Source organism: Pleurodeles waltl, chromosome 10 (genome assembly GCF_031143425.1).
Source record: "Pleurodeles waltl isolate 20211129_DDA chromosome 10, aPleWal1.hap1.20221129, whole genome shotgun sequence".
NCBI classification, from domain to species: domain Eukaryota; kingdom Metazoa; phylum Chordata; class Amphibia; order Caudata; family Salamandridae; genus Pleurodeles; species Pleurodeles waltl.
The window spans coordinates 231,477,147-231,504,048 of record NC_090449.1 but is presented as its reverse complement, the minus strand read 5'-3'; the positions used below and the strand labels follow the sequence as shown (position 1 = coordinate 231,504,048).

The 26,902-nt window shown below is 43.5% G+C and overlaps 1 protein-coding gene across 4 annotated transcripts in view; it reads right to left on the bottom strand.

Moving 5' to 3' along the window:
- The window catches only part of TMC5 (transmembrane channel like 5), a 413,711-nt gene that overhangs the window by 227,377 nt on the left and 159,432 nt on the right, over positions 1–26,902 (bottom strand). For all 4 annotated transcript variants that reach the window (XM_069210234.1, XM_069210235.1, XM_069210237.1 and 1 more), the window contains exon 11: positions 6,744–6,908. In XM_069210234.1, the coding sequence (XP_069066335.1) occupies positions 6,744–6,908 (165 nt within the window). The remainder of the gene's footprint in view (positions 1–6,743; positions 6,909–26,902) is intronic.

Genomic DNA, 26,902 nt, shown 5'->3' with positions numbered 1-26,902 from the left:
ACCCATAGCTATTGGGCCCCAACCTGAGCCCGGAACTCGGATTTGGGAATCTAAAACTAAAAGAAACAGGACACAACTAGCCCAAGCTGTTAAACTACACATAAACATGACATCGGTTACTCCACGAACACTATTAACATTTGAACAAGGGTTCTCTAGGGGGAGGGTTTGGGGTGGGGCCGGGAGGGGGGAAATGTTAAGTGATTATTTAGTAATTTGTACACCAGAATATTTGACAAGCATACGTCTCCTTATTAAGATGTTATTGAGGATAGCTCTACAGTGATTTACAATGTGGATGTATAAAATGATTACTTGAAAAACTTAATAAAATCTGGTTTAAAAAAAAAAAGATATATGATAAGCCAATGTATGATGTTTGTAACTGCTTTATAATATTTATCAGGTGTTACAGAACTGTGTGAAAAAATAGCATAACATTTTTTTAAAGTATTTTCTTCAAACTAACAAAGTTATATTTATTTATATTAATATTTAAAATAACAACTAATGACAAATGCTATGTCCAGTAAGCCAACGTATTTATTTTAGTAGTGTTCGTGGATTATCTGCATCATTTACATACATCTAAAAGAAGCAGTATTTACCTTTGGGTGCAAGAGCATGATACATTCAGGTTTGTCTTTACATAAATTATGGCTGTTTGCAAGCCATCCTGAAAAAAGGGCTTCAAAAGATTGGTAGCCATTTGGTACACACCACACATTGAGGCAGAAGCACAGCTTTGACATGGTTTTGAAACAGTGATAAAAATTGGCTATTTAGTTGATACTTGAAATATGTTTTGAAAACACAAGACTTAAGTTTAATTTTTCCCCCATAAGATGTATGCAAAAACAGTAGGAGTATAGGTTTTGAAAATGAAATAAATGTTTGCTTGTATTGCATGTGTTGCATTTAGGTGCTAAGCACCGGCAGTGAGCTATATTTTAGGTTTGTGGTTTTGAGTTAAAACCATTTATAACTGATAACAATCCCCTGGAGTAAATATTGGCTTTTCACTGAAAACCAGAAAATAAGGAATTTTGCAGCACATATACTGATTTAGCAACCTCTCTTGTAAAAGCCATTTAAGTGCAGGCTCTATTTCTATGCACTTTGTATAATGGATACAATCACTATGCCACACCAAATATGACCTTGTGACCATTTCTAATATTCTAGGACTCCCATAATCTACTTTAAGTATGCTGCCCTGCAGTTTTGGTAGTATGTAACACCTTGTCTGGATTCAGGTCTATGTTTTCTCCATGCTAGTTGTGCAATGCTGCAACATTTAATTTTTTACAAGGAAACAAGGGTCCCTTGAGTACAGTATAAATGTAAAATCACATAGAGATACAATTGAATCTATGTTGACTTTTTGATATATAAGAAGTATATTATTTTACACTAATAGAAAACAGTGCATTGGGAGAACAGCAGGGACCTCTGGGAATAAAACACTCAGGCATATTAGTTGTGACAATAGGAGAATCCAAGGCACAAACCAGTCACAAACTCATAGTACCTTTCCTCATGTTAAATAACATAATTTATACAAGAGTCAAGATATTCAGGTTGATGATGTTTCAATCCCTTCTTAAAATACCAGGATCATCATCAGGACAAAAGGTAATGCCTGAGATGAACCAAAGAAGTTACCAATTATGTAACCAAACCATGCTGTACAGCAGAAAAATAAAAGGAAATAAGGGGAGAAAAAGAAGGAGACGAAAGACAAGAAAAGAAAGAGAAAAAGAGGAGGGCAATTGGTTAAAAAATGAATATGCTGTATAAGATCATAAGTGACATCATGTGGAGAAAGTGATGGTGGAGACATGCATAACAGGAGAATGCGTTGCTAATTATGATAATAACACCAAAATTGGCCTGCCACAAAAATGACCAGTCAGGTAGACAAAGCAGTGAGGCCAAGGGACATACAAAGGGCTGCATACACATGATGCTATATCAGAAGCAGACCAGGAATGAAAGCGCCAATAACAAGACCATAGGGATTCTACTGTGCAAGACCAGCTAAGGTCACCAATTAGTAAATCTATTTACAGCATGCAGAGATATCGTCCTAGTGCACTTATGTCTTGTATGCAAAGTGCCAATAATGAGTGAAATTACCAACTGGGAATTTCCATGAAATACTAACAACATCGAACCATTAAATGGAGCCCGCGTACTGCTTGGAGGAGGTCCACAATGAGCCACACAAAGAGGAACAACCCAATGATTGCCAAGTGTAAAGATTCTGGAGAGGTGGGCCATCAGGGAAAACTAGATAAACGAACAAGATGCTATAAACTCATAGATCCAACCTGAAAAACCTTTCAAACCACTCACAGATAGATACACTTAACCAGAGGAGATAAGTGCTTTCAAGAAGCCTGCCAATACAGTGAAGAGCGCACCAGGACGATATCTCTGCATGCTGAAAATAAATGTACTAATTGGTGAACTTAGCTGGTTTCGCATGGTGGAATCCCTATGGTCTTGTTATTTGCACTCTCATCGCTAGTCTGCTTCTGATATAGCATCATGTGAAAGTACACAGACTTTGCTATGTGGTCTTCCTACATTTAGAATTTACAAGCTATATTATCACTATTACTGGAAATACCAAGTTTCAACAAAAAAAATGCATCACCAACCAATCTTTCTCTGGATGCGTGCTCAAGACCGGGAACTCATGCCCTCCTGACATTTGTACCACAATATTAAAAACGATCGAAAATGCTTTCCTTTTAACCTGTTTCACTTTTCTCGGACTACGGCCCAAAGTCTGATCTCGAACCACGGTGACTGTCATCTGAAACTCATTGTTCCTCTTCACTGGATCCTATATGTTGGGAACATCTACACTCCGACAAGCAATGCAAGATCCTAATGCAACTGGGCAATTCTTTAAGATGAGGTTAGTTACTATTTATTTACTTGTAGATGTTACAAGAAGACAAAGCTTTACTCCATGCTTTTAATATCAATGAATACCGCTGTTCTTTATCGAGTGCTTCCCTGGAGTTTTTACAGTGGTACCAGTTTCTTCGTACACATATTTGTTCTAAGTAATGCGCCATCCTTGATTTTGAAGACCCATTCTAAATGAAATGCTCTGGGCATCATGTGCCTTACACAAGCTATTAAAAAAACTTCAAATAAATATTGAAATAAATATAAATAGGGCCTCTGGAATTATGTAATTCCACTGCTTTTTTCACATATTTATGGATTTCCCAGATTTGCCACATTATCCATTATCTGCGGCATGATCTGCGGCATGATCTGCAGATTTTAACAAAAAAAAGTTTCTAGCTCAAATGGATTAAAAGTTACTAAAAACGTGGTGATGTGGTTTGTATGCATTAGAAAACCCTTTGCGAAGTTTAACTGGTCCTCTTTCAGTTGTTTATTTCTGTATTTGGTTGTTAAACTGGTATTAATGAGGTGAAATCTATGCCTAGGTAATATTATTGTGTGTAAAAATGGCAAAACAATGAAGTATCAGTGCCAGAAAATGTGCCAAAGTTTACAGTATAATGTGCCTTTTTTGCCACATAATTTAGTCAATTCTACCTCATAATTTGGTGCTCTCCTGCCACATAATTCCAGCAGTTCTGATTATATACATTCTTGGACTAGGGTATGGCTAGTCTACTGTGAAGCAGCATTTGAGTGCTGGAAAACAACAAAGGCAGGAAGGTGAAAGAAATAATTATAAATACCTAAAACAGCAAAAAGGGTAGCAAGAAAAGGTGAGGAAAAGGGAAGTACTAAAAACACTGAAAAAAGTTATACCAGAATTAACAACAAATAAAAAATTAAATTGGAAAGCCTAAGTATATTTTCATTTCAGACTTAGACGCAAATAGAAAGGCAGTAAAGGAGAAAGAGGATGAGAAAGGTTTGAAAACAACGACTAAGGTATAAAACAGGGAGTAAAACGGAATCTACAAAAGGAAGCTAAAGAGACAGGGTGCCAAAACATTTTTGCCTGGCCCTATTAGCTGTCCCTCGTGGTAAGTACTGTGGTGCTTGGTGTAATAACCTTTAACTACAGTTTTATGAAAAAGACATTTGTGGAGGTGGCAACATGTGATAATAAATATTAGTTGTTATATTTTGTATTGCATTTTTTGTGCTGTGATGTTTTGTGTTTTTTGTGCTGGTATATTTTTTGTTGTACTGTGCTCTGCTATGTTTCTGCTGTTTTGTAATTTTGCTACTGTGATGTGTTCTGTAATTACTTTATAAATGTCTAGACATGTAGCTACATTTACAGTGAGAGTGCCTAAGTCTTCTGACTTAATTCGTAACCTCTAGTATTTGTTACCGTGGTGTCATATCCATGTCGAGGGGGCACCTGCCTGTAGTCACACACTCATGAAGGAAAAGGTGCTGGCCTGTGTATGTGGCAGGCAGACAAGAGTACTTTAGGATTACAGGCATGCAAAAGAGACATTGACTCAATTAGTTGCATGGTCTGCGTGTGGCAGACAAGGAAAAAACACTGAGCTCTGATGAAGACCGTATGATCAATAAGGCAACAATAAGGGTGAATCACTTTGGTTAAATGCATACAAAATAAATATCTGGAATGAGTGGATGGACGATACATTAGATATCATCTACTATGCACACCTTTGTTTTTAATCATACCTATGTAACCCAACTAATAAAGGAAAGATTTCCGTGGGATGTCTTGAGATATTTTTAGATCTGGATCCTTGTCTGGATCTGGTACATTTTATTAGGAACTTCCGGAATACGGTTGATTCCACGGTGGTGGTACTATTCCTACCATGGCATGGTAGGTCACCTATGATCAAATATGATATGGCACAAGTGGGTGAGGTGACCTATGTAAATATTTCTGGATACCTGTTACCCATTGAAAGGGGCTTAAGAAGAACTGGCCCTCCATTTTTCTATCACTTGTGGTGGTGCATACATTCAAACATTTACCTCTGCCTAAGTGATAACATAATCCTGTTCTAACTCTTCAACTATTTAAGGCACCTGTTGACTTAAAGCTGTGGCAGAAACTCTGCCTTAAATTAGCACTTCTAGGGCTCACTTTATATGATATGGCCACAATAGTCTAGGGTGGCGTAAAAAGAGACATGAGGTTGAATCTAAACTAGGCACGCTTGGTATTCAGTAACCCTAGGACCAACAGTGTTGGCAGCAAACTTGCGAGGAAAGCTTTGGACCGCTATACTTATTCTATTATTTTATTTTTACAAATAAAGCAATGCATGTTAACGTATTAGCATACTAATTGTGTTGGTCAGTAGATCATATAATCTTATAAGTAGCTACGTTCTTGCTGCCCAAAATGAAACTCTTAAATGTTGCAGGATGCAAAGTAATATCAAGTAATTTATGCATGCTTGTTATGGATACATATTTAAACCATCTAAGTCTTCACCAGTTCACTCCTTTCACTTTAAATCTACCTGCATTATGGACTAAACTGTGTTGCAACCTTCTTGTGTGGCAACAGGTGAATATGCAAGCAGAGTTAATAGAGTGGAGTGGGTTTTGATACTGACTCCTTGTATATATAGCCAGCACCTAACCTGTTTAACATGATTTGTCTGCTAGCATTCTTCAATGTACTTCCTGCAACTGCTTTCAGTTGAAATATTTGTTGCCTATTTTTCCCATTGGGCTCTGTTCTCCATCTAGCCAGAGCAATTACTTCTGCAGCAGAAGAGCTTTTTTTCCACCAGGCATTTCCCCAAATGGGCTGGAGCCCTGGAGGCTGTTTTTGAAAGCCCAAAGTGGCTCCTGGGGCCTGTGGAACTTTCCCCAGCTACCCAAGGTTAATTGAAGCAAACATGGGAAAGTTTCAAGCAAGAGAGAAAGAGAGGGAGGAAGGAGGATGCCAGAGAGAAAGTGATCGGAGAGGAAGAGGAGAAGAGAGAGAGAATGGATGGATGAAAAGAGAAAGGTAGTGCTCTCTTGAGCCCCTATTCCATTGTGCTTGATTCTGTTTTTACCTTATGATCCATAAAAAAGTATTTTAATTTGTGTCACATGATAACCAAGTGGCAGGGGTTACCACAACCATGTGGTCCTACTTCAATTATGGGTATTCTTTTAACTCAGGTATATCCACCAGCACAATAAGCTGTTTTGAATCAATTCAAAATATTGTTGCCCGCTTGTTGCTGATGGCACCTAGACACAAATATATCTGGCCAGTGTTTGCTGCTGCTACAAGTTCCCTGTAAATCAGGAAGTCATGCTCAAGGGACTGCATACTACACATTACATACTGTATTTCGGACGTGCTCCTGCTTTATGAGAAGCTCCCTATTATATTCTAACCTGATAACATATGTTGTCTCAAACCCTGTCTCTGACTGCCCCTTTTTTCTGGACAGAAGAAAGGAGGAGTAGCTTTCTGGTCTTGATGCTAGCACCTTGGAAGCATCTGTACCTTCCAATTAATTTGACCGATGATGACTTACTGGCTATTCATTATGTAATTTATTTGTTATTTGTTCAATCTGGTTTAGTGTGCCGCATGCCTTACCCACAACCCTATATGGAAAGTATGTCTGTACTAAAGACAGTCGTGTAATGAAGCACACTACCATTCAACAGAAATTAATCAATATTATTTTTCTTCGATTAGCAAATGCCTGCTTTGTTTACAACTGAAACTTCTTTTTTAAACTATTTTCCCATCTGTAATATAAAGTATTGCAATTGGCCATTACCTGAGACTTCAATACTCCATCTTTTGAGAGGTAGTAGACGGCGGCGCAACAGCCAGCGGCTGTCCCCATTGAAAGAACCCAAGCAAGTAGGTGAATAATAAAACGAACAATTCTTTGTCCAGTAGAGAGCTTTAGTTTTTCATGGAGGAGGTCAGAGAGTGCTTCCTGCAACAAAGTAAAAGTACTCAGTTAAACATCTTTCTTCGTGTTCCATATAAACATTTTCGCAGGACCATTAAACCATTAAACCATTTAACTTATCAGAACAAAATATGTATTGGAAACCAAGTAAGAAGATTTTTTTGTGCACCTCACTAATTTGTCATAACTTCAGAAACCATTTTAACTCAAGGTGGATCTTGAAAGATTGGTATTAAACTCATTATGGCCAGGTTAAGCATTGTTTGCAAATTCTCTATACTGGCCTTTCACATTTCAATTGGCTAATTGGGCACAAAATGGATTTTCTAATATTGATGTAGAAGTGAATGGGCCTGTTGGGCAGAGAGAAAAATTATCCACACTAAATTTATTGAGATAGAGCTATGGTACCAAACACAAGAACAATATTAATACCTCTTTAATAAGTTAGACACCAGCCAATCCCAGGATACAGATTTGTCTAAAACAGGCAATCATGAAAGCTCTACAGTTGCTGACTGCAGTTGAGTGTCTATAGTGTACAGTAGACAACATTTAAAAGGTTCATTTCTATCTTTTAAATCAGCGGTTCCCTACCTGTGGTCTGCAGACCCCCAAAGGTCCGTGACACATTCCCAGGGGGACCGGAGGACTGGGCCGGCAGGAACGCACGTTTCCAGCGGGGGCCTTTCGCTACGTGTTTTTATATTAATTACTTGATTTTGTAGCAGTTTTAAAAGCACTGCAAAGTTCCTTGTACACACAGCAGCTTTCGGGCAAACAAAAAGTGCCAAGATAACTCTGGTGATTAATGTTCCTGCTGGAGAGAGATGGGAGTTTTGTCTAGTGGTGACTCTGAGGCTGTGGAGAGATGAGAGGCCCTTATAGTTTTACTTCCTTTCCCCACCGCATATTTATGGGAAAAGCCTTTCTCAGATCTTTTGTACCTAAAAAAATAAAAACAGAAATAGCTTGGGAAATGTAGAATCTGACTTTCAGTCAGCTTTCCTAAATAAAGCCAAACATTGAATAGTTGCTGAGATGCAGCTCCAACCTTGCCATTAAAATGTTGCAAGTTGTGCTTATTTTTTCAATATAAATAATTACATCTTTACTAATTTCAGTATTTGTTGGCGTGTACTTGTTTGTGTATTTTTTGTGAATTACTGTTTTAATGTTTGAAATTTAAATCGTAGAAATTGGTTGGGGGACCCCAGCTTCCAGTAGTGATTCAGCGGGAGTCTCCAGGAGTCAAAAGTTTGGGAACCACTGAATTAGAGGACAAGAAGTATCATCTTTTCTGCGATCATTCTCAAATAATCCATGAGTGAGGCAATTACTGCTTCTGTTGCTATTAGTGGTTGAAATCCCATCTGGTGACCATAGTGTACTATTCCCTTCAACAAAGTCCTATAGCTGGCTTATCAGAAGCAAAGGCCAATTGAACTAATGGTCACCAATGTGCCCATTGCTTTGGTTTAAACAAGGGCTTCTACAGTTGTAGGAACAAAACATGCTTTAAATACAGACACACCACTCTATAGGTCAATGACATGTTTATTAGATTAAGCAATAATCTTCATAAAATAACATTATTTAATCAGTTTGGTTGTGCAAGGGTCTAGTGGTGACCTGGTGACAGATATCCTAAGAATTAATTTAGAAACAGTGGCTGAAAACTGCATACTTAATTTTTGAAACTCAACTCTGATTTTGAGAATTGACCTATGTGCTGGTCAGATCACAAAACCGCAATTCTGGGTGGGTCACAATTCAACCTACCTCATCAATATTCATGAGATAGGTCACAAATTGTGACTCACTCCTTTGGTTGCCATCAAAGGGACAGTGGCCTGCTGAGGTCACCAGACCACCAGGTCTGTGATCACACTTTAATAAAGTATCTTTTTTTTAACGTTCAACCAGGTTTTCCTTAAAGGGAAAGGGTCTGCTTTTAAGAAAAAAAAATCGTTTTTAAAAATGTTTGTTTAAGAGTTGACATTGGGCCTCTGGACCACTGCCCACTCCCAAACAAACTTTTATTTTCATTCACAAAGAGGACAGTGCCCTATTGGGAATCCTTCCTATTTCCAAATGGGTTATCACGTCCTTTGAGGAGTCAGTAATCTATCAATGCCTTACGACTGAAACTGCTGTCACAAACCATTAATACACTGCATTCCCAATCCCGATTTGGAAAGAACGTGCTAAACACACCCTGCCCAAATTGCACTTCCGTAATAATTGCTAACCCAATTTTTCAATTTGCTAACCTGTTAAAGAATCTCTAAATGAGTTGAGAACATTTAATATAATGCTACTGTTAAATGACCCCTTGATTTTCAGAAGTCTTAGGATTCTTTCAATGAGACTTCCGAGAGTTAGGAGGTTTGGACAAAACATATGACTCCTGTACTTTAATTTGCTTGGCCTAGTATTGTTATTACATTCTGCATTTTATTTCATTCTTGAATAGTGCTTCTTGTTGCTCAATGTTTTTTCCATAAAGGATTTTTAGAAGTTGTCTTCTAGCTCTTTGGATCGCTTGAATATAGGTAATAATGCTGTTGGTGTTAGGTCACGGAAAACGAAATTTCTTAGATTTTGTTTTGGTTTTTTTTCTTCTTGTAGTTGTATAAACAAGACCACCACTGGTCATCATCTGTTGGGCCAGCTATGCAATTTCATCAGCTTGCAAATGTAAGCAGTTACCTTTTCTCGTAGGAATTCTGGGGTGACGATCAACATTGGTTATGTAAAGGTCTTGGACAGAGGCATAAGCTATTTCAATGTCAGAAATATCCAGAGCCGCACCCTGAGCCTCCCCACACGCATTTCTTCATCACTTCAATGTATCCTCTGATTAAGATGGTCAATTTTCAGAGCATGTATTATCTTTAGACAAGGCAAGTCAATAATTATTATTCAGTATGAATAGAAATGTGCCTATGGGAATAAATGGGAGTGAAGAATTCAGATTGTTGTGTGCAATGATTTATTAATACCTTAATAATGATTTGTACTTGGTTTATCCTCACGAAATAAGAATTATTAACAGGATGGCCTGAAGAGAGGGTAAGGCTAGGAATACTTATTGGCAATCTTCATTACTTCAAATCAGGGTCTTTCTCCTCCGTGCTATATTTTTTCCATTTATTTAGTACTCGTAGAGTCCAGACTATTACCCTATCTAAAGTACCGTAGAGATAAAGGATGTCATAAATAGGGATTTTCCTAAAAGACTAGTTCACATAAAATTACGTTTTTACACAATCAATAACATTATTCTAAAAACAGAATCCAAAATGTTAAGCTTTCCTTAACTTTACATTACTTCCTTCCTAAGATGAATAGGCATCTTGTTCCATCTGCTAGCTGCAGGAGCACAGAAGGTGCTGCCTCCCCGTGTGGGGAGAATGTAAGTAGAGCTTGCGAAGCTGACCTCAGCACAGGCTAGGCTGGTGCCACCTGAAGCAATCTTTCAAAACACTATAGGAGAGTGGACTGGTGTAAGGACCAGGCATGCCAAATTAAAGATCATAATCTGTTTACTGGTAACCAATGTAACAACACAAGGGCCAGTGTAATAAGATCTCTAGCTCCAAGCTATAACATGAGCCTTAGTGCATACATTTGAATAGCCTGTAACGAACTGAGCATATAATCTGGGAGCCCTAGGTAATGGACTTTAAAATAATGTAATCATGTGGATACATAAACATTCAGAGAGCTGTGAGAATAGCCATTTTTGAGAAGAAAAAACATAGATGTAAAATTCTCTTTAGAGTCAGCTGCAGAGATAAATATGACTGAATTCACCAGATCATGACGAACTGAAGCTGTCAGCTAACACTCTCACAGGGAAAGTAGGTGTGGCTTAGATAAGAAAACCGGTTATGAAAATAATAAAAGAACTGGAGGGAATATTTAAATACAGGAGAACTTTCAAACAAATAGGGGTTGGAAGGCTGATAGATGCCTGTGTCTCAGGTGAGGACTACCTTTATGAAGTAAAGACTATGGGCTTGATTTAGAACTCAGTGGATGGATTACTTTGTTACAACGGTGACGGATATCCCGTCCTCCGAAATCTAACTCCCATTGAATATAATGGGAATCAGATTATGGCAGGCGGGATAGCCATCACCGTTGTGACGGAGTAACCCATCCGCCTAGTTCTAAATCAGGCCCTATGACTAAGAAGACCCTGACTTGAACTAATGAAGATGGCTCGTGGGTAACTGTGGTATTCCTTATGATCGGAAAATGCAAAATTGTATTCTTACAACAGACTAGAATCAACCGATTAGTCAGTAACAACAGAACTTTCAGTGGAAAATGAGAACACGCATGCAATGCTTTTAAAGTGTCAATTGGCGGGATAGTGCTTAATTTTAGTAGGTGCTTTCCCCAAAGTTCACTTTAGTCCACTGGACGTTTTAGAGGTGTTGCCAAACATTTGCATTAAAGAACAGTTGCATTACTACTGTGAGAAAAAAGCACTCTTCTTTAATAAATGGCATGTTTATCCCAACAAAGGGGTAGTGGTGACATCTGGCTCACAAGGCTTCTCCTAGGTTCTGGCACACCCTCCTACTATTATAGACTGAGCTCCTGCAAACTGGGATTAGCAGTTGCTGTACTTCTAGTCTAATCTTTAGATCCTGAAACGTATTTTGTTTTTACGTACTAAACATTTACCAGAGGGATTGTGTAGTTTCTCTCATTTGCCTGATGAGATAGTTGTAGTGATATATTGTGAGAGAGATGGGAAATATGTTTAACATGGATCTACCAGCATTTTACTTTCAAAAACTTTTATTTGAATATTACTTTGAAGCAAGCACACTTTTATGCAGCAAGATGCAAACAACAAGATCTCTTTTGGAAGATCTGAACACAAATTTGGTAAAAATCACTCATTTTAAAGTGGAAGATTGGTAACATGGTTCGCGACCTTTCACATTACCCCATATTCTAGCACTGGAACAGTTCATTTCTCACAAATATGAAACAGGATGTTTCTACCAGGATTGGCCTGACCTGCTTTGGTTTTGAAAGAGGCTTGTGTTAATCTTCCTAAAATGTAAGACATATGTGTGACAATCTGGAGTGGTTTAGGAACCTCAATGATGTTGCCAAGAAAGTGAAGAAGACAACTGCTGAAGCTGACAGTCTGATAGACACGAACAAACACAATTGGGTTGAAAAGGGAGTTTTGTGGATTCGGATTCTAAACTTATTGTGTTGTGTTGATAAGAGAAGAGTCGACGACTCAGTTAAAATTTCAAGGTGTAATGTTGTCTTGGAGCTAAATTTTGTCTTGTATTAAATGTTTCTTCATATCAGGCAAAATAGTTTTGCATTTTTATTGCATTATGCATTGTTTTGACTAGCAGCAGGCCCTTAGCCACGGGAGGTCCAGCATGGCCGGGGCAGCCTATATTTTTACTGCCCCCCAAAAAAACTGATGGCCCACTCAGGTCAGTAAAGATGTTTACTTGAAGCTGAATCTACAGAAGGGTGAAAAAAATGCAGGGCTCAACTGTGAAGCTGATTGTACTGAAAATAAAACCGCTGTGTTTGCCTTGTTTTCATGGCTAGCTCGGGAAACGAAGGATGTAGGTGTTTGGCTCCCCAGGTGACACATCCTCGCAGAGAGCAGCAGTTCACAAGACGTTTGTTTCCCTTTCACTGCAGTGAAACATGCTGGTGCCATGCCTTGGGACCCTATCTGTCAGGTGTTCCAGGAACTGCTGTTTCAGAAGGCCATGGCCTGCAAGCCTTCTCCTTAGAAGCACGTGAATGGAGGACGTCTTTCAAATGTGAGATTGTTGTCCTAAAAGAATGACATTGGGCATGGCAGCTGGGAGACCTTTAGTAATTTCTGAATGGCTTAATAATTATGACTTGACATCCCTTTGCGCATCCTTAAAATGCAGATATTATTGCTGCAGCAGAGCCTGTGAAAGATGTAAGAGCTTTGCTGCTGGCCTTAAAACATTAATTTGACCTATAATTGCAATGCTTAACACTGCATTTACGGGGCTAATTTCTGATGCCTGTCTTTCCTCATTTAGCACACTGCATTTGATGTTTTTCCCACCTACTTCTATTTTTCCCTTGAAAATCACTTCTGATGTACATTTCCTTCCCCGCATACTGTCACTACGACGTATCTGCCCTCTGTGCCTCTTCTAGTTGGCCTCTTCTTTCTGTGTGAATGCTCCTCTTCTCCTTCAATCTTATTATTTTGATATACTTTTCATAGTAGTAATCACGCTTAACCATTTACACCCCCGGTTTCACCTTATAATCATGTCTCACTCCCTCCTTTTCTCTCGCAAACATGCCCTTCCTTTCTCTCTTCAGTTTTCATTGCATTTTTTTTCACGAAATCTCTTCCTTTCTTTACCCCTTTGCATCTCACCCCTCTCTCACTTGCATTGCTCTCTGTATGTCACACACATACAAACACATACTCTGTCATTAATCAGCCATTGTTCGCTTTAACTGGCCCCATTTGTTAACTGCTATTAGATGTTTACATCTCCGTTTCCATATTTGCCCTTCACTGCACCTTTTATCATCCATTTCGGAGTCTCATTCTTCTTTTGCTATGCACGGTACGCTGCTGTTACTCCGTGTTGGAAAATGGGTTATTGGTAGGGCAGGTAGGTATCTACACCTAGCAACAAGCCACTAACCTCCACATAGGTACAGTTAGGTCTCAGTAAATTAATCCCAGCTCAACCCTTGGTAGCTTGGCAACGAGCGTCAAGGCTTAACTTAGGAGACAAAGTGTAAAGCATTCAAATATCACAAAACAGTAATTAAATAAAACACAGGAAACAGTTTAAAAATCCAAAACCAATTTATAAAAATAGTTTATATTTTTATCTTTAAAATGACAAAAAAACGATTAAAATCGGTTCAGGGGAACCGGAGATATGAATTTTTAAAGAATTATTACTTTTCTAGCGCTTAGAAACAAAAAGCGCCAATCGGGTCATCTGGTTGCACCTCGACCGGGGCAAAGTCAAACTTTCAGGCCGACCGCGATGGAGCCCTGCTCGGCTACAGGTCGCGGGAGGCCTCGGTTAAAAAGTTACCTTCTGACTTAGTCTTTATTTTGAAGTTTTTCTTCACCGGGACGAACCTGCCAGTTGAATCCGACCTCCTGGAGCCCTTGTCCGGATACGCGATGTGGGTTTCCTCGGTGGAGACTTTTACCTTCGGACTTAGTCGTTTTTTCGAGATGAAAATCCTTCGACCGGGGTAAACCTGGATCTTGATCCGACGTCCATGGAGCCCTTCTCGGATACGATGGCTGGGAGGTCCCGGTCAACTTTTTACGTTCGGACTTAGTCTCTTTTTTGGATGTTTTTCTTTACCGGGACGAACCACGAAGTCAGGCCGGGTCGCGGTTGAGGCAAGCCGGCTAGAATTTCCGTGGCGGGTCGGTCCATCTCTGGAGCTTTTTTCCAAAAATTCTCAAATCTTTTCCAAACTTCTGGGGCTTCACCCAGATGTTCTTTTAAGGTTCTTTTGGGGTCCACAGCTCACCCCAAGGGTCCAGAAGTTCTGTGATGGTCCTTGGGGGGTGCGGACTTCAACTCCCAGAATGCACCTGGCGCAAACTCCTTTTTGGCCACTGGACAGTGGTCAGCTGGTCGCTTTCTTCAGGAGTTGGTGCGGGGGACTCTGGTTTAGCAATTTTTCACCTGTAGCAAACAGGGAGTCCCTCCTTGAACCAGTTGAAGCCAGGCAAAGTCCTTCTTGTGGTGAAGCCCAAGTGTGCAGCTGGTGCAGTCCTCCTGAGTGCAGGGTCCAGGTGCAGGCCAGGGGTCCAGCAGGGCAGTCCTTCTTCTTCTTTAGTTCCTTTCTTGTTGAATTCTGGAGGGGATCTGAGGTGTGGGGGCAGGTCTGCCAGTTTTATCCTTGCTCCTGGGTGAAAAGCAGGGGGGTCCTGGTCTTCCAATCAGGTACAGGGTCGTCCCCCTATGATGACCACTTCCTGGGAAGTGTGGCAAAAATCCATCCCAAAAGGCAACAGTCTCTAAAAACCCAACATGGCTGAATCTGACTTTTGGAGGTTACATCTGGCTGAGCCCACCCACTGGTGAGGCTAAAAATCATAAACACACCCCTCTCCTGCCCTCTCCTAATCTAATCAAGGGGGCACCTAGTTGTCTGGGGTTGCAGGATGTGGGGGTGTTGCTGGGAGCTCCAGATGTCCTTCTCTGCCTTTGAAAACCAGTTTGGCAGCCCTCCCCCTTCCTGCCTCACCATCTGCTGAGGGGAGATTCTCTCCCTCAAGCACATTCCTTTGTGTGAAGCCTGGCCACTTCACACCTCATCAAGGCAGCCTGGCAGAAGCTGCTGCAGGCTGGCCAATCAGAGCACAGCAGCAAAAACAATGCAGAGCTGAAATTGGCAACTTTTTAGGTAAAGTCTAAACTTTTTACCTGAACTAGTTAAATTAAATCCAACAACTGGAAGTTGTAGGATTTATTACAACAATTAATTTGATACCAAATTCTTGGTATGCAACATTTAAGGAGACTTTAAAATCTAAAATAAAGTCTGCCCATTCTAGCCTATGAAGGCCATTTACTTCAATGAGGGAAAAACGAATTTGGCTGTTTTTACCTCACCAGGGCTTATAAATCTATTTTTATAAAGTCCCTGATTATAGTTACATGGCACCCAGCCCTAGGGGCACATAGGGCACACCTTAGGGGTGACTTATATGTAAAAATAAGGTAGTTTAAGACTTTGGAAGTACCTTTAATTCCAAAGTCGAATTTGCATATAACTTTAATTTAAAAGCAGCCAGCAAGGCAGGCTTGCTTTTAAAATGACACTGGGCACCTCAGCAATGCACCTAGGTGTGCACCACCTATGCTGTGGTCCCTAAACCTACATGCCCTACCATATACAAGGGACTTATAGGTAGGTTAACTTAGCCACTTATAATTAGCCTAATTTGCATATCCATTTTACACAGAGCACAGGCCCTGGGACTGGTTAGCAGTACCCAGGGCACCTTTAAAGTCAGGAAAACACCAGCAAAAAGTGGAAAATGGGGGCAAAAAGTTATGGGGCCTCTGCAATCAGCCCTGTTTTCTCACACAACCTCCCCCCCCCCCCCCCCCCCAGCCCACACGCCCAGGAGACTCAGCCCAACCCTGGGAGAGTCTTCCTGGCTTGTTAGGCGAGGAAGACAGTGAAGAAAACTGTCTGTCCCTTTGCAGGGCCTACTCTGCCTTATATCCTCCTGTCAGGGTCACTCCCTATGGGTAGTGAAGCCATCCCAACAGTAAAAGGACCCAACACAAACTGAAACTTTCCTCTAGGGGGGTCTTCCTCCTTTCTCTCTGCCAACTTGGGTAGTGAGGTGCCCAACTCCCCTACTCCAAACTTTGCTAGGGCAACACCTAGCTTACCCAAAGAGGTCACCCAACACTTGAGCAACCCCACCATGACCACTAGGGTCAGGGGGCCTACTTTGCTATTGGCCCTGGGGTCTGCCTCCCAGGCCAAGTATATTGCTGCCAGGAAGGCTAGCACCCAGCAGAGGCTACTGACAGCTGTCAGTACCCAGAACCACACCCTAAGCTCTCCACTGACAGGTGGCTGAGCTACTTTAGGGGCATCTTTGGGGTCCTGGCACCCCTCTTGCTGTCTAGAGTGGGGGGCTACCACCTCCTGTGGCAGACACCCTCCTTCCACTCTCCCTTCTGTCAGTGCAGGGGCAACACCTTGCATCTGGACAGCTGCCTGACTACTCAGGACTTCCTTGGGGTCAGGTGAGGCCTCACCAGTGCCAACTCTGGGCTCCCCCCCTACCGGGGCAGAAGGCCTTTAGCTCCCTGGAACTCTCTTTAAGAGTGGCCTACCCTTCCTTTTCTTCTTTCCTTTTCTTGGGGACCCCTGTCTCCTAACTGTAGGGACTGACTCCCCAGGACTTTGGGTTGGGGGGGCGCCTTGGGCGACCACCCCATCTGTGACCAGACTCACCTCTGGGAGGTCATTGCCCAGGATACAATCTAGGGGAAGGTCAGCACTGACTACCACCCTAATCCAGTCAAGGATACCCTCCCTCTCTAGGGGCACTATGGCTACAGGTTTGGAGGTGACCTCCCCTGTGGCTATCCTGACTTTCTTTGTCTTTCCTGGGACATACATGTCTGGCGTCACTAACCGGTCACTCACTATAGTGTGACTGGCACAGGTGTCCCTCAGGCCAGTGGTAGGGATCCCATTCACTTGAATGTGGTGGAAGTGCCTACTCCCACCCTCAGGGATCACCAGCTTACCATCTGGTCCTGTCTCCCAGCTCAATGCTAGGAGGACTTCATCATCTGAGGAATCCTCCTCTATGGCTACACTGGACAGCCCAGTGCTAACCACCTTCTTTGGACAGGCTGCATCTCCTCTGAAGTGACCTGTCTGCTGACAGTCAAAGCAAGCCCTACTGTCCAAGAGCTTTTTTAACCCTGGGTCTAACTGTCTCTGCTGGTCAGAGTGGGAGTGGGATTTACTCTCCTCCTTCTTAGGGTTCTGGGGTACAGAGGGAGTCTCTGTGGTGGGCTTACCACCTCCCTCCTTAGGTTTTTGGGGACCTGGCCCCCCCTTCTTGGAGTCTCCCCCCTGGGACTTGACAACCTCCCTGGTTCTCAACCACTCATCAGCTACCTCCCCTAGCTCTCTAGGGTTGGTCTGCTTAGAGTCCACTAGATGCTGGCGTAACCTTTCTTGGGTACAATTGGTCAAGATGTGCTCTCTCATGATCAGATTGTATAACCCCTCATAAGTATCTACTTTGTTACCAATAATCCAGCCCTCTAGTGCCTTTAGTGAAATGTCCACAAAGTCAACCCAAGACTGGGTACTGACCTTCTGGGTGTCCCTGAACTTCATTCTATATTGCTCTGGGGTCAGACCAAACTTCTTGGCTAAGCACCTCTTCATACTAGGGTATGAATCTGCCTCCTCCCCCCTTAAGGTCAGAAGCCTATCCCTCCCTGAGTTGGGGACCAACTCCCACAAAAGGGAACCCCAGTATTGAGGCCTAACCCTTCTCATTTGGAGTGCCCTCTCAAAGGCCCCCAGCCACTTATCTATGTCATCCCCCTCTACATAAGCAGGAACTACCCCCTTGGGTAATCTGGGGCAAACTCCCCCACCCTTGGACACCTCAGCTTCTTTATCGCTGCTTCCATCTCTTTTCTCTTTGTATGCCCACTTTTTCTTTTCTAGGGCCAGCTTGTCTGCTTCCAAAGCTATGTATGCTAGCTGGGCCTCTAGCTCTCTTTCTCTGATGGATGGGTTCTCTCCTCTTGAAAGGACCCCCTTCCCACCACTAGCTTTGGATCTGCCCCTAGTGACTGTATTTACTGAGGACCGTTCTTCCTCATCCTCACTTGGGCTCAGATGCCTTCCCTCCCCTGAGTGGTTAGAGCTTGCATCCTCCCTTCTTTCTCCCTCCTCTGGAGCTTCTTCTGACTCTACCTCTTGGGCCTCAGCCCATGCTGTCAGGGATGTGATCAGGATTTGCTTCCTGAGATCAGTGGTTGCAGGCAACCCTCTTTCAATACACAACCCCCTAAGCTGGACTACTGTCAGTGTGGGTAGGCTAGCCAGATCAAGCTCCATGGTTCCCTAGTTTTGTGTCAACAAAAACTTTTTGCAAAAATTGGAAACAAGAATTTAGAAAAATTACAAAAATTCAATAATTGAAATTAATCCAAATTAAAAATTAAAAACAATTTTTGCACTAGGACAATTTAAAGGATTTTTAATTTGTTTTACCTAAAACTGTAACGTGATATTGAACACAAGTACAGGATCCCGTCGCTGCTTCCAATTATGTTGGAAAATGGGTTATTGGTAGGGCAGGTAGGTACCTACACCTAGCAACAAGCCACTAACCTCCACATAGGTACAGTTAGGTCTCAGTAAATTAATCCCAGCTCAACCCTTGGTAGCTTGGCAACGAGCGTCAAGGCTTAACTTAGGAGACAAAGTGTAAAGCATTCAAATATCACAAAACAGTAATTAAATAAAACACAGGAAACAGTTTAAAAATCCAAAACCAGTTTATAAAAATAGTTTATATTTTTATCTTTAAAATGACACATAAACGATTAAAATCGGTTCAGGGGAACCGGAGATATGAATTTTTAAAGAATTATTACTTTTCTAGCGCTTAGAAACAAAAAGCGCCAATCGGGTCATCTGGTTGCACCTCGACCGGGGCAAAGTCAAACTTTCAGGCCGACCGCGATGGAGCCCTGCTCGGCTACAGGTCGCGGGAGGCCTCGGTTAAAAAGTTACCTTCTGACTTAGTCTTTATTTTGAAGTTTTTCTTCACCGGGACGAACCTGCCAGTTGAATCCGACCACCTGGAGCCCTTGTCCGGATACGCGATGTGGGTTTCCTCGGTGGAGACTTTTACCTTCGGACTTAGTCGTTTTTTCGAGATGAAAATCCTTCGACCGGGGTAAACCTGGATCTTGATCCGACGTCCATGGAGCCCTTCTCGGATACGATGGCTGGGAGGTCCCGGTCAACTTTTTACGTTCGGACTTAGTCTCTTTTTTGGATGTTTTTCTTTACCGGGACGAACCACGAAGTCAGGCCGGGTCGCGGTTGAGGCAAGCCGGCTAGAATTTCCGCGGCGGGTCGGTCCCTCTCTGGAGCTTTTTTCCAAAAATTCTCAAATCTTATCCAAACTTCTGGGGCTTCACCCAGATGTTCTTTTAAGGTTCTTTTGGGGTCCACAGCTCACCCCAAGGGTCCAGAAGTTCTGTGATGGTCCTTGGGGGGTGCGGACTTCAACTCCCAGAATGCACCTGGCGCAAACTCCTTTTTGGCCACTGGACAGTGGTCAGCTGGTCGCTTTCTTCAGGAGTTGGTGCAGGGGACTCTGGTTTAGCAATTTTTCACCTGTAGCAAACAGGGAGTCCCTCCTTGAACCAGTTGAAGCCTGGCAAAGTCCTTCTTGTGGTGAAGCCCAAGTGTGCAGCTGGTGCAGTCCTTCTCAGTGCAGGGTCCAGGTGCAGGCCAGGGGTCCAGCAGGGCAGTCCTTCTTCTTCTTTAGTTCCTTTCTTGTTGAATTCTGGAGGGGATCTGAGGTGTGGGGGCAGGTCTGCCAGTTTTATCCTTGCTCCTGGGTGAAAAGCAGGGGGGTCCTGGTCCTCCAATCAGGTACAGGGTCGTCCCCCTGTGATGACCACTTCCTGGGAAGTGTGGCAAAAATCCATCCCAAAAGGCAACAGTCTCTAAAAACCCAACATGGCTGAATCTGACTTTTGGAGGTTACATCTGGCTGAGCCCACCCACTGGTGTGGCTAAAAATCATAAACACACCCCTCTCCTGCCCTCTCCTAATCTAATCAAGGGGGCACCTAGTTGTCTGGGGTTGCAGGATGTGGGGGTGTTGCTGGGTGCTCCAGATGTCCTTCTCTGCCTTTGAACACCAGTTTGGCAGCCCTCCCCCTTCCTGCCTCACCATCTGCTGAGGGGAGATTCTCTCCCCCAAGCACATTCCTTTGTGTGAAGCCTGGCCAATTCACACCTCATCAAGGCAGCCTGGCAGAAGCTGCTGCAGGCTGGCCAATCAGAGCACAGCAGCAAAAACAATGCAGAGCTGAAATTGGCAACTTTTTAGGTAAAGTCTAAACTTTTTACCTGAACTAGTTATATTAAATCCAACAACTGGAAGTTGTAGGATTTATTACAACAATTAATTTGATACCAAATTCTTGGTATGCAACATTTAAGGAGACTTTAAAATTTAAAATAAAGTCTGCCCATTCTAGCCTATGAAGGCCATTTACTTCAATGAGGGAAAAACGAATTTGGCTGTTTTTACCTCACCAGGGCTTATAAATCTATTTTTATAAAGTCCCTGATTATAGTTACATGGCACCCAGCCCTAGGGGCACATAGGGCACACCTTAGGGGTGACTTATATGTAAAAATAAGGTAGTTTAAGACTTTGGAAGTACCTTTAATTCCAAAGTCGAATTTGCATATAACTTTAATTTAAAAGCAGCCAGCAAGGCAGGCTTGCTTTTAAAATGACACTGGGCACCTCAGCAATGCACCTAGGTGTGCACCACCTATGCTGTGGTCCCTAAACCTACATGCCCTACCATATACTAGGGACTTATAGGTAGGTTAACTTAGCCACTTATAATTAGCCTAATTTGCATATCCATTTTACACAGAGCACAGGCCCTGGGACTGGTTAGCAGTACCCAGGGCACCTTTAAAGTCAGGAAAACACCAGCAAAAAGTGGAAAATGGGGGCAAAAAGTTATGGGGCCTCTGCAATCAGCCCTGTTTTCTCACACTCCGTCTTTGAGAGCCCTTACTCTCTGGTGCTCTCCTCCTTGACTGTCCTACATTCATGGTGTTAGTCTCTCCTCCTATCACGCTTCTTACCCTCCTTTATAACAGTCTACATCTCTCTTTTGTCAAATAGTGTTTCTCTTTCTCTCTCGTACACCTTTACTTCTCGTCCTGGCTGTAGGCATTTGTTTTGTTGTCATCTTTTCACTCGTGTTAGTCATCTTGTCAGTTTCGGTGACAAAGTGCACTTTGGTGCAAGCCTGCCTGATGATCAGCAGGAGTGGAGGATGACTATACCTGAGGAAGCAGACTGTGCCTGAAGGAGATGAATCAACTTGATGTGAGTGAGTGCCCAGTGTGATGATTTGGAGAGTGTCGTGCCTGATATGAGTGGTTGTTTGTTATTTATACTAGATGGGAAAGACTGTACTTAATGTTTGTGAGATAAGTATGTGTGTGGGCATCTCGCAGTATTGGCATGTCTAACTGGTGTGTGTGTGAGAGAGCAGTGAGTATGTAAGAGTGTGTAAGTGGTAGTACACAAGTATGAGCATGTGTGACAGTAAGTAAGCATATGCTTCATGGTGAATAGACGTGTGTGTGAGATATGAAATCAATCTAGGAAAAAGTGGGAGGTACAGCTTGTGAGAGTGTAAGCGATCATATCTCGCTGTACCGGAACTGGCAATTCTGTTTACATGGTATGCAGTTCTTGGCAACATTTACAAAGCAATGCGGTGACCTACTTCTCAACACTAGAAAGTTGTTTTAAGATATTATAATGCAGTGACCTAGTTTATCTTAAAATGTTCAAAACCACTTTCTAAAATCATCTCTCCCTGTCTCACTTGCATGATATCTGATAGTTTTGAAGGGGTTTTCTGATGTGGACAGGTGGGAGATACATGCTATTTGAGAGCTTTAACCAGAATCCCTCAACCTATTATTTAGAGAAGCCCATAATGCAATGTCACCCAACTGCTGCCAAAAGGCGCTGCTCTGGGCTCCTAGTCTCGTGTTTGAAGCCCTCCTCCACCCACAGGCTCCCTCCTGCGCCTCATCCCTGGTAGTCCAGTAGTGAGTCTGTCTCTGCCTCCTCTCCCTTCTCTTCTCTTGTTCAGTATCTCTTGTTCTGTGTCTCTAGCTTTTTTTCATTTTTCATATTTCAGCTGTTTTTCTCTTTTCCCCTTACTTCATGCCTCTCCCTTCCCACCCCTGCCGCTGCTCTGTCCCTGCGGCCCTCCCCTGCGACCCCACCCCTTCCAGCACTGCTTCCTGCCTCTCACCTCCCAGCTGACCAGCCCCTCCCACCTCCTACCGCTATTTACGCAGTGAAGGTGTAACCTTACTGACCCCTATCAGGGTCAGGTACTCCCCGGCAAGCTCCACCTGATAGCTGTTGCCTCTCTGCGCTTCTATGCGCTCCAGGTCTTGTGTTTGAGGCCCTCCTCCACCTGAAGGCTCCTGCCTGCGCTTCATCCCTGGTGGTCCAATGGTGAGCCTGTCTCTGTTTCCTGTCCCCTCTCATCTCTTGTTCTGAATCTCTTGTTCTGTCTCTAGCCTTTTTTAATTTTCCATATTTCTGATGTTTTTATTTTTTCCCCTTACTTTGTGCCTCTTCTTTTACGCCCCTGCCGCTGCTCCGTCCCTGCGGCCCAACCCCTTCCAGCGCACTTCCCCCCTCACCACTGACCCGCCCCTCCCACTTGCCTACTGCTACTTGATGGTGGACGCTGTGTGGCTGTGCCAAAGGCAAACCCGTTTGCTCCTATCCACTCCCCGACCGCGCTGAGTGCCATGGACCCTGGTCTCCACACCTTTCATCGCTACGACGCCAGCATCCTCCACACCCTCAACACCAGATGATCCACTGCCTGCCATCTCATGTCACCGAAGAACACCCCAGGCCCGTTCACCTGCCTCCACACACTCGACCCACCAACTGTACGACGCCAAAGAACTGGACCCGTCCATCTCAGCTGCATCCTATTCAACACATGCTTCCTCACCAAACACATGTTGAGATCTGGCACCTACTCAACTCCATCTCCCCCGACATCACCTTCTTCACAGAAACCTAGATGACCCACAACTCAGCCCTGGACATCGCCACACCATTCCCTACGGCTACAAAATCATCTACAAGGACTGCATCAACCAACCTGGAGGAGGCATTGCCATCGTTCACAAAAACACACTCTGCCTCACAACTAGTTCCGACAACCAATCACCCGAAAAGGAGCACCTCACCTCCACTTCCAGATCCAGACCAACCCGTACACAACCCTCTGCGGCACCCTCGTCCAGAGACCCCCCAGACCCTGTCCTCCTCTTTAGTTACTCCTTAGACGACTTCATTGCACACCACGCTCCCACCTCAATGGAATACATCCTCCCCACCATTCGACTCAAACAATTGGTCACATCCCCAACCCACTCAGCAGGACACACGCTCGACCACATCTTATCTGCTAGCAACAACATCTCCGTCACCCACATATCCGAACTACATTGGACAGACCACCATTGCGTACACTTCTTCACCAAATCCACGAACACCACGGCACCTACTGCTACCGCGCAGAAGTTGGAACGAGGTCTCAGAAGACAACTCGCCACCGTCCTCTGCCAAACGCCACTGCCGGCCTCCACGGACGCCAACACATCAGCATGCAACCTCCACCAATGAATCTCTGACTGCGCCAACATACTGGCTCCCTTTAGGAAACCCTCTGACAAACAGCTCTCCAAAAAAGCCAGCTGGTTCTCCCTCACCCTCCAAGAGTCCAAGCGCACCTGCAGACGGCTCGAGAGAAGATAGAGGAGTAGCAAGACCCAGGCTGACAATGTAGCCTTCAAAACCGCCGTCACTACACACCACCACCTCATCAGAGGCACAAAGAAAATGGCCATACAGGAACGCACCAATGTCAACGCACACAACAGCAAAGAACTCTTCACTGTGATCAAAGAATTCACTAAAACCCAGGATAGTTACCACAGACACCCCCCAAGACCTCTGCGACAACCTCGCCACCTTCTTCAACCGCAAGATCTTAGACATTTATGACAGCTTCGCTACCCAAGACCTATCCCATACGCTACCACCGTATCCAAAGCCTCCAGATCTCAGCCGATCCTGTTCAACGGAACCACCCTCACCAATGACAGTACCCTACAGATCATGAAAACCATCCACTCCAGAGCCCACTCGGACCCCTGCCCCACCACATCTTCAACTGAGCTGGCGCCACCATCGCCCCCAAACTCTGCTGCACCATCAACTGCCCCATCAAGTGCGCCACCTTCATGGAAGACTGGACACATGCAGAAATCAACCCTTGCTGAAAAACCCTCTGACAGACCTAAAAAATTACAGACCCATCTTGCTGCTCCAATTCCCAACCAAAGTCATCAAGAAGGCCATCAACGGCCAACTCACTGAATTCATCAAAACTAACCACAACCTGGACCCCTCCCAATCAGGCTTCGGAAGCAACGACAGCTCCGAGACGGCACCCCTCGCCGCAACAGATGATATCCACACTCTTCTTTACAGAGGTGAAACCACAGCCCTCATATTCCTTGACCTCTTTCCCGCCTTCGACAGCTCCTCCCACCACACCATCTGCACTAGCCTCCATGACGCCAACATGCACGGCAAAGCATCAGAGTGGTTTTTCTAGTTCCTCACTGACCAAACCCAGAGCGTCAGGCTCCCACTGTTCTCCTCAAAACCTATAGAGATCAGCTCAACATCATCTCCTATGCCGACGACCCCCAGCTGATCCTCTCCCTCACCGACGAACCTTCAGCCCATAAGACCAACTTTCACAACAGGATGAAGGCAGTCACTGCCTGGATGAAGGACAGCTGCCTCAAAATCAACTCTGACAATACTGAAGTGCACATCCTGGGCTCCACACCCTCCGCTTTGGAAAACTCCTGGTGGCCCACAGTGCTTGGAACCCCCCAATACCCACCGACCATACACGTAACCTTGCCATCAACCTTGATTCCTCGCTTTCAATGAACCACCAAATCAATGCTATCTCATCCTCCTGCTACCACACTCTCCACCTGCTTCTTAAGATTTTGAAATGGATCCCTACTGAGTACAAGAGAATGGTTACCCAGGCGCTCATTAGCTGCAAGCTAGACTATGGCAATGCACTCTAAGCTAGCACCATCCAAAAACTCCAAAAGAAATTGCAGAGAATCCAGAATGTCTTGGCCAGAGTCATCCTGAACATCGCCTACTGCAGCCACATCAACTGGCTCCTGATCAACAAAAGAATCACCTTCAAGTTCCTCATGCACGCCTACAAGGCCCTTCACAACATCAGACCTGCATACCTCAACCACCGCCTGTCCTTCTATACACCCACCAGACATCTTCGCTGCACCCAACTGGCCCTAGCCACCATCCCAAGGATCAGCAAGAACACGTCTGGAGGAAAAACCGTCTCCTAACTCGCTGCACAGACCTGGAACACTCTACCGCTACATCTCAGGCAATCACCCTCACTGCCTCAATTCAAGAAGGACCTCAAGACCTGGCTCTTTGACTAAACTGCAACCCCCTCACCCCAGCACCTTGAGACCCTGAAGGGTGATGGATTCGTAGGCTTGATTAGGCCACATTGTGAAGGTATTTAAAACATGTTCTCTGTTAAATATGGTGAACCCAACCTGTTGTATTTATTACATAGACTGTTGGCATTAGGCAACCCCGTACAACTACTCTGTTAACTGGGTTAGCTGCCTTCAGCCACTGGCTAGGTATATTGTCAATCACATCTAAGATCATCCCAGAGAAGTACTTTAGCCTCAATGATAGCCATTGGCTGTTTGGGTGTATCATTTCACTTCTTTGGAAGTGCTTCTAGGGAATCACATTATTTGACCTTTCTTTGCCCGCCAGGCACAGAACTACCATTAGTGCAACTAATACTATGGCACAGGGGTCAAGAAGTCTTTTGCACCCAAATTATTGCTGTCCTTTAGTGATCAGTCAGTCAGTGGTAGAAGGCACTTCCCTTGCAATCACTGGGGCCAACAGCAATCTTGTTTACTATAGCCTCCTGTAATGTTGTCCTGAAATTATATCCAGTTTTGACTCCGCATACTTTATAATACACAATTTGTCACACATTCTCCCAGAAATATTCAAGGAAGAATACACTTAAAATAAAAATTCCAAAATAAAATGCATTGTGTGCTATTAAATCTCACTGCTATTGCACTTTTTCTTTTTACATATTTAAGGCAAAGAAACCCTTGCTCTGGAACCGTTCATTTATATTATCATCATGGGGGCCATGACCCCAAAACAAATACTCCTGGCTACAGCCCTGGAAAGCAGTATCACGACTGATCTTATCCGCATATGATAATGCAGTGGCAACATCCTGTCCTGTGCAGATGAATAGATTGAATTATATCCTTCTAGGATTGTGGAATATTGGGTTCAATGATGGCAATTGTGACTGATCCGTGTGATTATCTGAAGATTGGGTTAATGAAGAGACTATTTTGTCGTCCATATTTTTACTGCAACCCATCATTTCAACACGCCTAGTTTAACTTTGCCTTCATTATGTCAAAATGACAGAATGACCACTGGAGACAACATAACGTTCAAGTCCATGAAG